Here is a 16,335-nt window from a genome sequence, read left to right as displayed (position 1 = left end):
CACCGTATAGTGGAATACGGGCGGAGCCATGAGAGAGCAACCCTATGAGCTACATTGATTTTTTCTGGCTCTCTTCTTGTCTCTCGCTTTCCCTCTCCGTCTCTCCTAAATCTCTCCCAAGCTCCCAAAGACAAATACTCTCTCTCTTTCTCTCTCTCTCTCTCTCTCTCTACTGCACTTCTTCTTCTGAAATCATCTCCATTTCCGGCACCGGCTACACCTCTCCGACCACCAATCACAAATTCCCATCCCCAAATTCTTCAACCAATCTTCCTCCCAATACATCATCCCCCATTTCCGGCCACACTCCCCAATTTCCGCCGCTAAAACCCCCTCTCTCCCTTGATGCTTTAGTCCCACCACCGCCGGGGCCATCAACCGCCGGCGAGGGTTCTATCGTCTCCGCGTTTTCTTCCAGGGGAATACTTATCGGCCTGTGTTGATTTTTAAATTTCGTGTTTGGGTTGGGTTCTGCCCGGAGGTCGGCGTTTTTTGATTTTTTGGTTTTAGTTCTTTCTTTTTTGTTCGTTGTTGGTCATTCATACGACCATGGCTCCGGGTCGGAGACGCGGAGCAAGTAAAGCCAAGGCCAATAGAGAGCTCAGTTTGGGAGATCTTGTCCTCGCTAAGGTCAAGGGTTTTCCTCCATGGCCAGCCAAGGTACAATCTTTGCCCTTTTTTCTTTTCTTGTTTTAATATGTTGTTGCGATTGTGTTTATGTGCTGTATTGCAATTTGGCCAATGTGTTTCGCCGGAAGTAATAGTTTAATGAGTGTGAGGTGCTACTGTGATGAAAATTGTTTCTAGTTCCCGTTTGTTTCATCTTACTTCTCTTCATCTTTCAGCGTATTGAGATTTTTTTTTTTCAATGGTGTGCTGTTTTGTGTTTTTGTATTTGCTTATGCAGTGTTTTGATCCATAAGAACTTTACGAGCTTGATGTTCTTGTGTTATTTTCTCTAATTCTTCGACTACATCCATGATCTATTCCTCAAGATTGTATTTTTCGTGTTAAATCTCATGTGAAAATATATATTGCACGAACTAGGATCAGAGCATAATGTGTTCTCTCTCTGGGGCTAATAAATCTGCTTTCATCAGGAGGAAAGAAAGTAAAATAGAGGGAGAAGAAAAATACGAACCATAACCAAGCGAAGGAACCACCAAAAAGTAAATTACAATAAAGGGCTCTAGTTGCTTACGATAAAAAGTGGAAGATTACTAGAAGGTTTATTCACTTAGGCCTAATGAAAAGCGGTAATATCCTATGTTGTCATTATTTTATTGAAAGATCAAAGAGCGTTTTTGAGATAGTGAGCTAAATGTTACCCATTTTTATAAAAAGAGAAGCTAACTGTGTGGCTAGGGTTTGGAGTATCAATTCATTTGATCCAGGATCTACTTAGCCATTTGGAGTTATAAGATATGATGGTGTTATGTTTACAGATTAGCAGGCCGGAAGATTGGGAGAGATCTCCTGACCCGAAGAAATGTTTTGTCCATTTCTTTGGAACACTAGAAATGTAAGTATCCTTGTCCTAGGTTATTGTTTGAATTTGAGTTTGCATATGTATATGCTTCTTCCCATCTTATGCATATGGCCTTTGCTCATTAGCCTGGAAAGGTGTTTGAGAATGGATATATAATGCTCATTGTAATTATCATAGATAATGACTTCATGCATGCATTATTTGGCATAGGGTTGCATGTATTTATTCATTCTCTTCTATGTGTTCTTAATTGCAAAAGTTGCAACTCTGTAAAATTTTTCAGGAATTTAATTGCTGCACTCGAACCAATAAGTTTTAACTACTGGTTACTGACACTACCTTTTTGTGCGTGCATAAGTTGTATTGAGTTTGTTGTCATACACTCTTTTCTAACCGTACAAAGGTTTAAAATACTCTCCATTGCATCCATTGTTGTCATATACTTGTTGTTCTTGCTTTTAATATCTTTTCTTCATCCATTGCAGCCAGTCATTTTATCCTCTCCTGTATTCATATGCTATGAACACTCATGTACCTTTTACGCTTTTTAATATCTTTATTCATGCATTGAAATTCACAGAGCTTTTGTAGCCCCTGCTGATATTCAGGCCTTCACCATCGTGGAAAAGAATAAACTATCAGCACGTTGCCAAGGTAAAACAACTCAGTTTTCTCAAGCTGTGAGGGAAATATGTGCAGCTTTTGATGACAAACATAATGAGACTTCTAGTGGTATGAGAGTTGGTATGGATAGTTCGGAAACTGAAGGTGGTGCTCCCTGCACTGATGGGGTTGTGGATAATGAGTTAGATGTTGACTTGAAGGATGAAGTGGGGACTGCAGAATCAAATGATGAAGCTGTAAATGAAGGCATAGGTGACTATAGCTCTAGATTTGAGCGTTGTTCACAAAAGCAAGGTGAAACCAATGTTCAAGACAGTAAGCCTTCTGTTGAATGCCGGCAGCCTGATGATTCATCTTCAGAACTTTCTTCTGAGCAGAAAGATAGTATATTAGACGTTTCACCAAAGAATGAAGCTGCAATATCTGAACAAGATAAAGATATTACTCAAGCAGAAAAGCTTTCCAAGCCCAAGAAGACATCTACAACCAACGGTCAAAATGTAAAAAAGGAAGGTGCTAGTTCAAAGAAGAAACAAGAGGTTGCTTCTAAACACCACAAAAGCAAAGTCTCTGCTGTTACAGCATCTAAGAACGGAATACCTGATAATTGTTTCAATCTTCCAGAGTCTGTTGTGGACTCAAAGGGTGGAAGGAAAGGAAAATCCACTTCTAGTGGTGGTATGAGGGAACATGGCTCTAGAGCCCTTAAACCAAATTCTGAGTCTGGTCATGGTAAAAAGACTAAAGACGTGCCAAAGGATAAAAAACATTTTAAGGATAAAGATCATGTGGTGGACACCAACTGTAGTTCTAAGGAACAGGGACAGGGCAAAGGCAAAGCTAGTGCTGGGAAGATGCCACAGATTGGAAAAGTAAAATCTGAATTAGGATCAAGTGAAAATTTGCGTCCTGCCAAAAAGTTGAAGCGAGGAGACATAGGGGAGGGTAAGGCATCACTACCAAGCAACAGCCTAAAGGTTGCCTCTTCTCCAAAACCTATTGTGGCTGATGAAAAAGTGGTTAAAAAGTATGAGTTGAAAAAGTCTATGCCCACGCCGAAATCAGAAAACCATATAAAATCTAGTCACCATTCAGATTCTGTTAATTCCGCAGCTGGTGATGAAGCTGTGTTACCTCTGACAAAGAGACATCGACGAGCTCTTGAAGCTATGTCTGATTCTTCACCTGCAATTCATGATTTTAAAAATGAAAAGAGTCCCTTTTCACAAAGGTATGATGCTTCATGTTCTAGTAGTGATAAACTGCTGGCAAACCATTCACATAAAAAAAGAAGAGCAGTTCGCATTTTTGATGATGATGATGAGAATCCTAAAACTCCTGTTCATGGATCTTCACGGAATATTGACGCAACTTCAAATCGTCCAGATGCTAGTAAGAATAACGATGATGTGCGTAATCAAAGTCCTATTACTTCTCCCTTGCCTGTTAATGGAACTAGTGGATCAGATCATGGCCATTTTAAGGAATCAAGTAACCAGTTGCAGAGCTTGTCCTCATCGCCTAAAAAACCTCAAACTGATGAATTGCAGCAAGAAAAACCAGTGCCTGTTAATGCCCCTGAAAGTCCTTCAGAATCAGGATCTGAGCAGCTGTCACCTAAGATGGCAAAACCAAGTTTGATTTCTCCAAAAAAATCTCCTGCGTTAGTTAATAGCACTGCAGCTTTGGAACAAACGAAGACTGTGAAACCCCCAATCAAATCCTTCAATACCGGTGTCCAGAAACAATCACAGGGGGGTTCTGCAAAGTCTGTGGTTTTGACTTCAAACACAAATTCCAGCTCTTCTCATAAGCCATCTATCCTCCAAAAAAGTAGGTCACATTCCTCTGGAGAGAAGTCTAAAACTACTCCAAAATCTCGAGCCAATGACTCTACAATCATGGTGGGAAGTTCAATGGATCATGATGATCTTCATGGTGAAAGGTATCAATATTTGTGATTTATTTTTGTTGTTAGATTATCTTCTTTCTTTTTTTTGTTTAAATAAAGTCGAAGTTTCAACTTCTGAGTGGTGTCTAAATTAACTCAATTATTTTCTTAATTTGTCTTTTTTTTTTTCTAAATAAATAGAAGCTTAGTAAACGAATTCAAGGTCGCCGAGTCTGCCATGTCCATGAAGCATCTAATTGCAGCTGCTCAAGCTAAAAGGAGGGAAGCTCATTCTCATAATGTCCTTGGGTTCTTTAATTCTGGTATTTTATCCTCTGATGTCCGTGGCAGTCCTAGTCCTTCTCCAGCCCAGCTGCATTTATCTAGTACCACCCATTTGATGCTGGCAGACTTGAAGGGACCATTTCACCCGAAGGACGTGGCTTCTCCATCAACCCAAGGGCATCAATTGGCATCGCAAAATCACACTGATGTTGAAGAATTAGAGGAGAAAAGAGTCAGCTCAGTACACAGATCCGTTGGAGATTCATTGAGTGGTGGCACTGAAGCGGCTGTTGCACGAGATGCTTTTGAAGGAATGATAGAGACTTTATCTAGAACTAAAGAAAGTATAGGACGTGCAACTCGGTTGGCTATTGATTGTGCCAGATATGGCATTGCAAATGAGGTAGGTTCTGATTCTGATGCTTGCTAGCCTGGTTTGACTATCCTGGATTAAAAATGCTGTGGTTAGGATGCTGTTAATATTTCAATTTTTTTTTCATTATTTTTATTCTTTAAAGAAAAGCTATTGATGGGTCCATATGTAGAAGAAAAATGTTTTTTTTTTTTTTAAAATGACTTTTAATCATTTCTTGTGTCGTTACATTTGCCTTTGATTTTTTTGTATAAAAATATACAATGTGAAATCTCCTTCTTTTCCTCTTTTGTCGATATATATTCTATGTTGTTGATCTAAAAAATACTGGAGGTATATATTAATCAAACTTGCTTGCTTCCACCCACCCTGGTCCTGGAAAGAGGAATGAGGTAAGCACTCTAGATTTGTAGTGGTCCCATGAATGGCTGAAATCTGGTGTGTGATTCTGTTTCCAGTTTTTTTCCCCCTTCTTTTTGAGTCTGTTGGATGATGCAAAAAGTTATGTCTGCATCTACCATGTATTAATATGGTGGTTCTGGTCCTATGGATGATCAAAATTTATATATATGTATATACATTTTCTGTGATAGTCATGGGTATATCATTTGATCCAGTATCTGTGCTAAAACCTCTATTACATAGCATCTATCAGAATGACTGTTCTGTGAACTGAAAATGAAATCTGGTTGTCGCGTTGGATTTGGATTTTGAAATGACTTTGTCTATATAGGATATTATTTGCAAATAAATGCCTATTGCAACAGTCTCTGGTTGAGTTTTTAGTGTTTAACTGCTGTTCTATCTGCAGGTTGTGGAACTTCTAATCCGGAAGTTGGAGACTGAACCTAGTTTTCATCGCAAAGTGGATCTCTTCTTTCTTGTGGATTCTATAACACAATGCTCACATACTCAGAGAGGTAGATGCACTTAAGATAGGTCTATTAGGATTAAATTTATTGGCTATTCTAAACATATCACCTCTATGTTTATGATAAGAGGCTCTCCATTTCCCTTCTCACCGTGTATCTTTCTTCTTCTTTTTTAAATCTTTATAAAAGTAAATTTTATTGATGAATGGAGTATTCAAAAGCAGCATCCACTGAATTACCGAGAAATTCTTTCTTCTCATGTTGATATTAGGTATTGCTGGAGCTTCCTACATTCCTATTGTTCAAGCAGCGTTGCCACGTCTTCTTGGGGCTGCAGCACCACCAGGCTCTGGAGCTCGTGAAAATCGTCGTCAGTGTCACAAGGTATTTTACTTTTGGTCTTTAGAGGCTTATGGTTATGCTGAAAAAGTTTTGAATATATTTCCTGAGGAACTCTCTCCAGGTTCTGCGTCTCTGGCTTGAGAGGAAAATTTTACCCGAATCTATTCTTCGACGTTACATGGATGAAATAGGAGTGTCAAATGATGACTCATCTATTGGTTTCACACTCAGACGTCCATCCCGTGCAGAGCGAGCCATAGATGATCCAATCAGAGAAATGGAAGGCATGCTTGTTGATGAGTATGGAAGGTTTGTATTTCACTTCACTCTCAGCTTTCCACCTTATATTATTATTATTTTTTGTATGTTATACGATATTTTCATACTTATTTTCATTCTTACCCAGAACTATGTTCCTGAACATCAAATTTTTATGTTGTATTGGGTGTGAAATTTGGTATTAGTTAACCTATACAAAAGCTAATAGTATGTACTCTGAGTGGTTTCTTAGCTTGTACCTCTTGAATAATTATGCAGCACGTTGAGGAGCTTTTTGTCTTCAATGAATGTTTGCTCAGTACGGTTTTCGTTACCTTATTGTTATTTTTTTTAGAATAAGAAACTATTTCATTGAGCATTTAAAATATGCAAAAGAAGAGGGAGGAAAGACTCCACCCAAGCTAAGGAAGTTAAAAAGATACCTTCCATTAGCACAAAGAGAACATGAACCAAGTTGCACAAAAATTTGGGTAGTTTGCCCCATCATAAATCAATGAACTCAATATCGATTTACTACTTCCATATCCAATTGAGAGATTAGATTAGGGCTTTCCTCTCTTGTGTAATTTCATAAGAGAACTAATTGCTCCCATTGAACTGGAAACATCTCTATTCTCCCCAAAAACTTTGATGTTGTTCTCCAGCATAAAAATCCAAAGGACAGCTTTAACGAAGTGATAAAACACATAGATAGAGATTAAATGATTGGACAGCCAGGTATTTATTTGATCGACATCTCGATGTTTCCTTTTCTTAAGAAACCTAAAGGTTTCAGTGATAAAAAAAAAAAGTTTCTTGATAGGATGTAAAAGCGACCCTTTTGGTAACATCATCGTGTCATTGCTACTTGTGTATTTAGATGTTTTCTGTAATTGTTTGGACAGACTGGGCCTGCATGCATATGTTCCTACTTATGTTGGTTCATATGACTGGAGAGTTTCTCTGATTTCTTTCGCGTAATTCTACTTTCTTAAGTTTATGCTATATTTTCAATGGGATTGATTTTCGATGGTACCATTTCTATCTTGAGTGGATTTTGTTGAATTGGGAATCAGATGAATTTCTTCTGGAAAGTCTTTTGGTAATCTTCCTTGGCCCTTTGGTGCAGGGTGGAAATAAATCTTGGCTTCCTTATTTACAAGTTTTGTATGCTGATATTTGTTTCTTGTAAAAGCAAAAATAAAATTGAATGAAAATATGTTCCTGTGCTATTCCATGTTTTTCTCTTTTTGTCAATCGTTTTATGATTCTCTTTCTGTAATTGTATCAGCAATGCAACATTTCAACTGCCTGGGTTTTTATCTTCACATGTATTTGAGGACGAAGATGAGGATGACCTTCCTACCACCCCATGTAAAGAATCCAATGATGCACCATTGATGGAAGCAACAAATGGTGTTGGAGATGCAGAAGCGTGTGCGGTTACCCCAATTGACAGGCGACATTGCATCTTAGAGGACGTGGACGGGGAACTTGAGATGGAAGATGTTTCTGGGCATCCAAAGGATGAGAAGTCATTGATTGGAGACATTTCTTTTGTAATAGATGCTCAACATCGGTCTTCAGATAGGGCAACAGAACTTGCTTCAAATACTCCTACAGAGTTTCCCCCTCTGCCAGAAGGTTCTCCTCCTTTGCCTCTTGATTCTCCACCTCCACCCCCACCCTTACCTTCTTCACCACCCCCACCTCCACCTCCATCCTCTCCATCCCCACCACCACTACCACCACCGCCACTTCCGTCATTACCACCACCTCCTCCTCTACCATCTGCATGCCCTCCGCCACCTCCACCACCATTAATTTCCCAACCACCAGTACCCAGTCAGCCTCCATTGTTGAACCAGCAGATATTACCGCTTCAATCTTCCCAGCAGCCTTCAGCACAGCTTCCGTATCAAGCTCCTATTCCCCATGAATACTGCAGCATAGCTAGTGTAAGGATGCAATATTTAGTTTGAAAAAGTATTTTATGGGTATAGTTGTACTTAGTTTGTGTGCCCCTTCTACAGGGAAATCAGCATGTGCAAATGGCTGGAAATGCTTCTCATGGGAGTCACGTGGATGCTTCTGCTAAAGGTGAAACGTACGGCCAGCAGCCACCTTCTGGATTTAATTCTTCGAGGCAATCAGAGTATGGACATAATGATATATATCTGAATACGCAAGTTTCTCAACCAAACCAGCAATATCAGCAAGGGAACCCCAACTTTATTCAAAGGCAGATGCATTCTGGCCCACCTCAAAACCCACCCAGTCATTTCTCTTATGGTAAGCCTCCGGTTCAGCAGCATCCTCCTCATCCATACCATCATTCATATTCTTCGCCATCCGTTATGGATAGCCGGAGGCCTTTCTTGGGTGATGAACAATGGAGAAGGCCTTCAAATGAATTCAAAACAGAAAATCGTCAAGGTGTATGGATGAACGGGGGGAGAAATCCATCACATCCAGGACCACCATTCAGCCAGGAAGGTATTAAAATGTAAATATTTCATTGTATATTTTGGTATCATGATCTTGTGGCTTTATATCTTGTTTGGATATGCATTGATGATGGGGAAAGGTTAGGAAAAAGAGTATGTTTGGCTGGCTATTGACAACTGTTCTTTTTACTACTTCACAACCTAAAGTTAATGTGTACTGTAGAAGAAAACAAATACCCAAGAACTCCAACCACTATTCATTGACCAAAGAGTTACTATAAGTACATTGGAATCATGACCCAATGGAATTTACTATGAATGAGTGAGGATTGTCAACTTTTTTGAATAAATGACTGGCTGGGAGGGAAGATTTTTGCTTCTAGGATCTTAGGCAGGGTTACCATCTCTCTTCTTTTCTCTTGTCGATGTTCAGAGTAGGTTGATCTGTACCAGTGTGGATAAGACTTGTATTAAGTGCCTTCTTGTAAAAGGGAGAGGCTTCACTTTTTGCTCTTCCTCTTTGTAGATTATTCTTTACGTTTGCTCTGGGAATGTCACCTTCTTTGTTAATCTCACCTTGCAGTATTTCTTTTAAGCCTCGTCTGGGAGTTAGGTGGAGACCCACAAATTCCAATTGGTTTCTTTGGTTTCTAGTGCTTGTTTGTTTGATTTAAGACATGCTAATTCACTTTCTTATTTTAGTCTCAGAACGTAACTATGCTTTAATTTATCCCATACTGAAATGGAGTCGTTCTTTGATTTTGAGCATCTTTGTATAGACCAAGTCGAAGATTATCTTTGATATTCCTTTTTCTTTACCCATCAGTGTCCACTATCAGATCCTAAATAATTTATCTTTGTAGGCTATTTTCAACAACCTTATGAACGACCACCAAGTAATATTGGTTTTCAGCGTCCTGCCTCCAATAGTCTTCCATCTGGAGCTCCAATTTCTGGTGATTTTTTAACTGTGCTCTATATGTTTTGTTGTTGTAATTTAGTTTTATGAAGAATTTCTGTAAATTTATGAGCAACTGTTCCAAATTTTTATAGAGAGAACTCTTCTATCACATATTTTCCAGGTCATAGCGTTCCTCAAATGTTGCCTTCCAGACAAGACATTTCAACTCTTAATTGTTGGCGGCCTGCATAAGAGTTGTTATTTCCTTCCGATGTAAGTTTTTTCTTGAATCATTGTAATGGCCACTCTGAATCCGTGCTGAAAACTTTCTTGCTTCATTTGTTGGATACTTCCATCATGTTCTTCCAGTGCTGATGTGGAATTGGAATACAAATTGGTTACTGTACTGTACAGAAAGATCAGCTTTGTGCATAAATTTTGTACAACTGCAAGGCGCTGTCAAGACTTTTGGAGGCTCTTGGTTGAACTCTGTACATAGTAGTTATCCTGACAAACTTGATCCAGGAACATTTGCTCCCAAGTGTAGGCCCATGTTTCTGACCTGGTTAGTGACATCTAGTCCTAATTCTTGATATTAATTTTGCATAGTTTGAAATGACATTTTTATGCTATGATTAAGAAGCTTCTCATAGCATTTCATGTAGCTAGTTCTAATGTTTACGAGTACTTTTATCTCTATATACATGCCATTTTCATGATCAGAATGAATAATTCACGTACTCTTCAACTCCTGAATATTTTATGGGTGATTAAAGTTTTAATCTAAGGGAAAGTAAAGGCAAGGGAAGATCGGGGGGTAACTAGTATGTGTCCCTTAATTCATCACCAAAATTTATTTGTTTGTGATGGGGCCTTCAATATTTGGCTTAAAATTTTGAAATAAATGTTAATAAACTCACTTCTAATTGTTTTATAAATGAAGTCCTAAACTAAGTTGGTTGTACATATAGTCCATTGAGAGTTCAGGTCTTTAAAGTTCTGAAATAATTGCTTCTGGGGCTGTACCAGTTAGCTTTATCACGAAAAAACCACTTTTGAGAGACTCCACAATAACACGTCTTGCAATATATCTATGTCCCTTGTTACCTCTTAGAAGAGGGAATCTCTAAAGCCAATTAGCAAATAAAAACCTCCACAATCTTCTGCCTTTTAGATTTTTATCCAACTTGAAGGATTTCTACAATATGCTGACAGCTCTCTTGGCAAGCTTACAGATAGATCGGCACACATGAAATTGCTTGAATAGGCCAAAAGGTAGCAGCCTCAGCTTGACTAGAGCTGTGGAAGCTAAGTTGGGGAAAGATTTTATTATAACCTGCAAGTACTTGGGAGATCATCCTTTTGTTTCCTGCATTTAGTACTTTTGAAGGGAAAAATCCTCTTAGATGGGACAAGTTGGTTTTCGTGTTTGCGCCCAAAGAATCTAACCTTGTTGACAACATTGACTAGTGGCTTTGGAGGTTTTAAGTTGGGATGGATTCCCAAAATCCTAGATTCCTAATAGAGTGAGATGTTGACTAGATCATTTGTTTACAGGATGTGCTTGTGCGGAAATTCGTTAGATGTTAAATATCACTGGAAGTTGGTCCTGTTTCATCTGTGTGCTGGAAACACTCAATGAAGTACTGGATGGTTGAGATATAAAGGATTAAGGCTTGGGTCCCTTTTATTCCTCTGGTTTTTTACTCTTACATGAATGCTTTTTGCCAAAGGCTATATTCAGTGCTACATGGTAGAAATGTTCAAAGAAATGACCAAACCGTAGTAACCATCTTCCTCTCTGACCTGCTTCTCCCTCCGCCTCTAGTACTCATGTGTTCACAATTTCTAAAACCATCACTATTTTGTCTCTCTTGCTTCAATCTTATCAGAGATCGTTGTGTTTGTCCTATTAAATAAGTTTTAGGCTATGAATAAGAGCATGTTCGCTTATGTTCATATGGAATTTTTATGTACAATTAGTCATTTGGATGGCATGCTACCCAAGACCTGCCAAGAAATAAAATTGCTTCTATGCATATGATGGTTTGGCATGCTTTAGATGATATTATATATTCGCTAATGATATCATATCCTGGCCGTCTAATATGACAGGTTTTGATAGATTTTTATGATAGAGAGAGAGAGAGAGACGAGCAACTTTTGGGATTCTTTGTTTACTTAGCCGAGTAAAGAAAAGATAGAGTCGGTTTATTATATCCAAGGAGGAGGTTGCTCGCAGCTGCATAGTTGAGATAGACTATAATTTAACATGGATTTTTGTGCCAAGACCGTGGCTGATCCTTCCTTGTTATGCAGACTCCGGATGTAAAGGTAGTCCCCAGATACTCAAAAAAGAATTTTCAGATTCTATGTAACACAATACTTTCATTACATATTGTACATGATATCATATAACCCTTTTATCACCTCACATCCTCGAGAGTATTTTCTAAAATAATTTCTTTATGATCTAGAAATCATGTCAGTCTGAATATAGTTGTTGTTCAATTATGAGTTTCATTTTCCCACATTTTGATTCTGACCCTCGAGACCTGCTGATGGTTTAAACAACTCTTTATTTGCTTGGCCTTGTTCATTATATTTTCTTGCATCTGATAGATCTATTATTAGACCATTCTTCTGCTTTGAAACTTGGGCTGTATGTATGCATAAATTTTGGTTGGGGGAGAATTCATTGCTTGGTGCAGTTTAAACAACTTTCTAAAACAGCAGAGTATGGGTTATTGGACTTTGGTAATCAATCAATCATGAGTGATGTTGCCATTGCCTGCACAATTCAATTAATTACCCATTTCAGCATCATCTCCTTCAATGATAAAGAGGTAACATATTCTGCTTTCTCCTTGAATTTTGCTGTTCTAATTGAAGTATTTTTTATTCCATTACCAATCGTATATAGTATTCACAGTAATTTAGAATGAAGAAAAAGAGAAACTTACTGTAGTAATTAGTAATTAGAGCCCATTAGTTGAAAATAGAACAGTTAGGAGATCATCAATGGTGGCATTATAATCCTCTTCAACAAAGTGATAAGAAAAAGTAAACATCAACATCACTTTATTGGAAAAAAAAAATACTTTTGTTTCACTTTTCAACGGAGTTGACCTTAATAAACTAATATACATTTGCTTACAAAAACAAATTCTACCGTACTCATTTCATCAATTCATTGTAACCAAAACAACCCCAACCTCCTTTATGAAAACTATAATTCAAAGATGAAAGGCGAAAACAGACCTGTTATTTGACTTGTTTAATTTCTTCATAGTTGTATTCTTTCTTGAACTATAAAAGACGGCATCAAAACCTGATAAATTATGGAGCAAAAGTGGGTAGAAAATGTATCCCTTTTTTTTTTCCTTTTAACCAGATGGAACTAATCGAGTGCAGCTTTGTTTCTTCGACCCGTCAAAGGTTTTGGCAAGCCATCAAACATTGGTCTGGAAGCAGTTGAGATTGCCTGTAAATCCGGTTTCAGACTCCACTTTGAAGCAGACCAAATTGATGAAGGGTTGCCATTCTCCGGATCCGGCAAACTCGATGTGCTCAATGACTTTCTTACCCCAGCAAACCCATCAACGGCCACATATGAATCCCCCAAACCTATTGGAATTGGAATCAATCCGACCGCATTGTCACTTGCCAAATTAGTTCTGCTAGATGTTTTGGGTCTTTGAGCCAAAAGGCCCTTTCCAGCCGAGGATGAGAACCCGTTACTTCCACTGCTGTTGTCATCTTTCAAGAGCATTTCAGGGGAATGGGAAAAGTCAGCTACAGATTTCTGGCGCCTTCTTACCAATTTGTCATTCCATTTGGGATCCCCATCGCCGCCAGCTTCTGCAGATTGCAGATCAGCCACCTCTACTTTCTCACCCAGAAATCCATTCACTGAACTCCTGGATTTTCGATGGTGAGGCATTAGTAAATCCAAATCCTGTGAGGTCCCAGAAACAAGCATCTCTTCTGAATCATGAGAGGCTCCTTCACTGTAGACTGCCGTGTCGAAACCATTGATTCTGCTCCTCTGGTCAGATGGTTTGAGGCCATAGTAACCTTGTAAAGAGCTCATGGCTGAGGAGATCCTTTGTTCGGAAGACTTCAGTTTGAGGGATTGGAATGATTCAAAGAAATCCGATGAAAGACGTGCACTTGTAGTCCTTTCGGAGCTGCTTTGTCTGCAAAATGATTCTCTTTTATCAAACACAAGATGATGGGTTGGCCAGCAAAATATTGGAAAACTTCAAGTCTTTCTAATTCCATCTCCACTTCTAATTTAATAGTTGTAATGGGCACAATGTATTTGATAAATCTCTTGAAATGAATGATAAGAAATTTGCATACTTGAGCATAAAGAATTCCAGGCAAAATTGAGCATAAAGAATTCCAGGCAAAATTTTTGCAAATGAAATCAAAGATCAGGATTCATTTCCTAGTGGTACTATATTTCTGATGGATGCCATTAATGAGACTCGAAGGATATTAATTCATAATGATTTTAATTATTTATTTATTTTAATTCAACATGAAGTTGGGCAGCTTTAAATCTTGTATCAACAAAGCACCTGAGAACGATATTGCCATCACAATAGCATCCACTTATAATCAGGGCCACTCTCCAACCATCACCAACAATTCCTACAGCAAAAGAATTATCAGTATACACTATTCCATCCCATCACCTCCATCAAAAAAAAGAACCTAAAGGGCCCTAAGACGTCCAGGCATCAACATCAAAGCATGGCGCTGGCTCCACTCAAATTTTCTTTCTTAATGGCTTCGCTTAGTCCACTCAAAGCACGGTTCTACAAGTAGCAACACTACTTGAACCCCACCCTTAACCTCAAGTCCTATATGACCAATAACTGATAATTCTGCAAGTCACTACCATAGCTCAAACAAGGCATTGGACACAGCTCAACGAGACATAGCCATAGCCATAGCAATCTCAGGGAAAAAATGTCAAAAATGGCAAACATGCACTCAACTTACGTCACTCGTGTGCAATAATGTGGAAACATATGATAATCAATACACGTACCCTGGAGTACTTAGCTCTTCCAGTAAGCAAGGAGAAGGAGGATGCCTTCCAGGAAGAGGAATCTGGAGAGATTTAAGAGCAAACATTTGAAAATCTGTGACTAGCCCATTCATCTTCCTTATATCTGCAACCTGGCAAATCATCAAAAACCAAAATTACATTTTTCTCCTAAATAGATCCACTTAAGTTATTCCAAAACATAACATACAAAGACGGAATGATAGTGTGCTATGCCCATTGAAGCGTGTGCTTGGATCAGCTATGCTATAAGTGCAATCAGATAACAAAAGATATGAATGAGGGATGAATGAAATGGTCCACGACTTTGGAGTAAAAATTTCTCTACTTACTGACCACAACAACAAGAAGAAAGTCGATATTCATCACAATTGCGCACTATCAACCTCTTACTATTAAACGGGGCAACCAAGTGAAGAGAAAATTTTGCCTCCACACTATGGTGGCCACTTTTAAACCCTTGGTTACAAGTGAAGGGTATAAAATTGTCAACCACGTTCTTCAAATCTAAGTTCTAAAAGTTAACTGAGACAAGAATTTTGTCCCTTTGATTTCTTATATTTTTTCTATAAGAAAATTTTCAATTGACAATTCGCCTTATGAATTATTGTTTGATTTTAGGCCAGTTTCTCAATTTTTGTTAAATTTTATTTTCATAGATGTTTGCCCCCCAACAAAAAAACTATGGCTACGGCGCTCGGTCCCTTTAAACTATAGACTTCAAAAAGGTCAAATCAAGGGGGGGAGAACAGGAAAAAAAAAAAAAAAAAGGTCTTATGAACACTGCACGTAGTCCATACAAGTCTAATGATTATCTCAGGAGGGAAAAATAATGACAATTTGTTATGGTTCATTCCATTCTCGAGATGAATCCGCCATAAGCCTCATTTGATCATAACAGAAAATTTAAGACCCGATTGAGTTCACATCGATATGGTTTTCTAAGAAATCATGCCTACCAAAAGGGAAAGAGATAAACTCTAGCCTTGTCGGTGCAGATGATAAGATTCATTAATAAAGCAACATCTGACACGCGAATATCAGAAAAGCAAAAAGAATTTGAAATAATCATTTCCATTGTTTCTTCATCACAACAGCAATTTAACTAAAGTTGAGAACGATACAAACGAATGCTCATTACAAAAATTCTCATTTCATCAAAGAAATATCTAAAATTCTCAAATGCGGCTTACCTCGACACCGTATTTGATTGCAACTCCAGCAAGAGTATCTAATTTCGATACTGGATGCAGGATGCAACTAGTAGGAGATGAACCCTGCGAGGTCTTCCCAGAGCTTCTTCCATTCGGCGTGCTCTCTCCTCCATAGACATCCACTAGATCTAACGCATGAAAACCATTGCTCTCGTAACTATAATCACAAATCCCATTTCCGTTCATCCGCCCCCTTTCCATCTGCGTCTCTCAAATCCACCATCCAAATCAATTTCCGTCAAGAAATGAAACCATCATTGAATCACCCAAGATTCAAAATCAATCCAAACGAACGCCAATTTCATCAAAACAACTCCACAAATCAAGACCGCCAAAAAAAGATCGTTTTAAAGAAAACAAACTGCAAGAAGCGGGATGAACAGAAAGACGAAAACGAAACGTAGATCCAAAATGAAAAAGAACGAACGTAACCGAAAAAAAATATATGAATCCAAAAATTCCCAGAAAAAAATGAAAAAATTTCGCTCCTTCCTTCTTTCTTCACAAACCTCCAAAAGAAAATCCCTCGGCTGTAAGGAGTTTGACGATCATATATTAA

The 16,335-nt window shown here is 38.4% G+C and overlaps 2 protein-coding genes across 11 annotated transcripts; one reads left to right on the top strand and one right to left on the bottom strand.

The window, feature by feature from the left end:
- Nucleotides 1-75: 75 nt before the first annotated feature.
- On the top strand, nt 76-13,861 carry LOC111788630 (ENHANCER OF AG-4 protein 2). Of its 10 annotated transcripts, none has more exons than XM_087121527.1 (15): nt 77-660; nt 1,446-1,522; nt 2,070-4,058; nt 4,206-4,692; nt 5,474-5,582; nt 5,806-5,918; nt 5,998-6,185; nt 7,426-8,092; nt 8,168-8,630; nt 9,445-9,537; nt 9,664-9,755; nt 9,852-10,047; nt 11,598-11,816; nt 12,219-12,328; nt 12,921-13,861. In XM_087121527.1, the coding sequence occupies exons 1-11, from the start codon at nt 550-552 to the stop codon at nt 9,732-9,734; spliced, it is 4,368 nt and encodes a 1,455-aa protein (XP_086977653.1). In that variant the 5' UTR covers nt 77-549; the 3' UTR covers nt 9,735-9,755; nt 9,852-10,047; nt 11,598-11,816; nt 12,219-12,328; nt 12,921-13,861. The 10 variants fall into 10 exon arrangements, with proteins under 10 accessions (XP_023524808.2, XP_086977653.1, XP_086977652.1 ...); XM_087121526.1 differs by having other exon boundaries at nt 12,897-13,861; XM_087121529.1 differs by lacking the exon at nt 12,219-12,328.
- On the bottom strand, nt 12,537-16,319 carry LOC111788632 (uncharacterized). The gene is made up of 3 exons (XM_023669045.2): nt 15,756-16,319; nt 14,545-14,675; nt 12,537-13,681 (listed from the first exon to the last, which is right to left on the bottom strand). Exons 1-3 carry the CDS (start codon nt 15,975-15,977, stop codon nt 12,883-12,885), a joined length of 1,152 nt encoding a protein of 383 aa, XP_023524813.2. The 5' UTR covers nt 15,978-16,319; the 3' UTR covers nt 12,537-12,882.
- Nucleotides 16,320-16,335: the final 16 nt, after the last annotated feature.

Source organism: Cucurbita pepo, chromosome 2 (assembly GCF_057944985.1).
Source record: "Cucurbita pepo subsp. pepo isolate OVF chromosome 2, ASM5794498v1, whole genome shotgun sequence".
Taxonomy (NCBI): Eukaryota; Viridiplantae; Streptophyta; class Magnoliopsida; order Cucurbitales; family Cucurbitaceae; genus Cucurbita; species Cucurbita pepo.
Note: the sequence above shows the minus strand (reverse complement) of the source record. Positions and strands in the feature narration are given on the sequence as shown.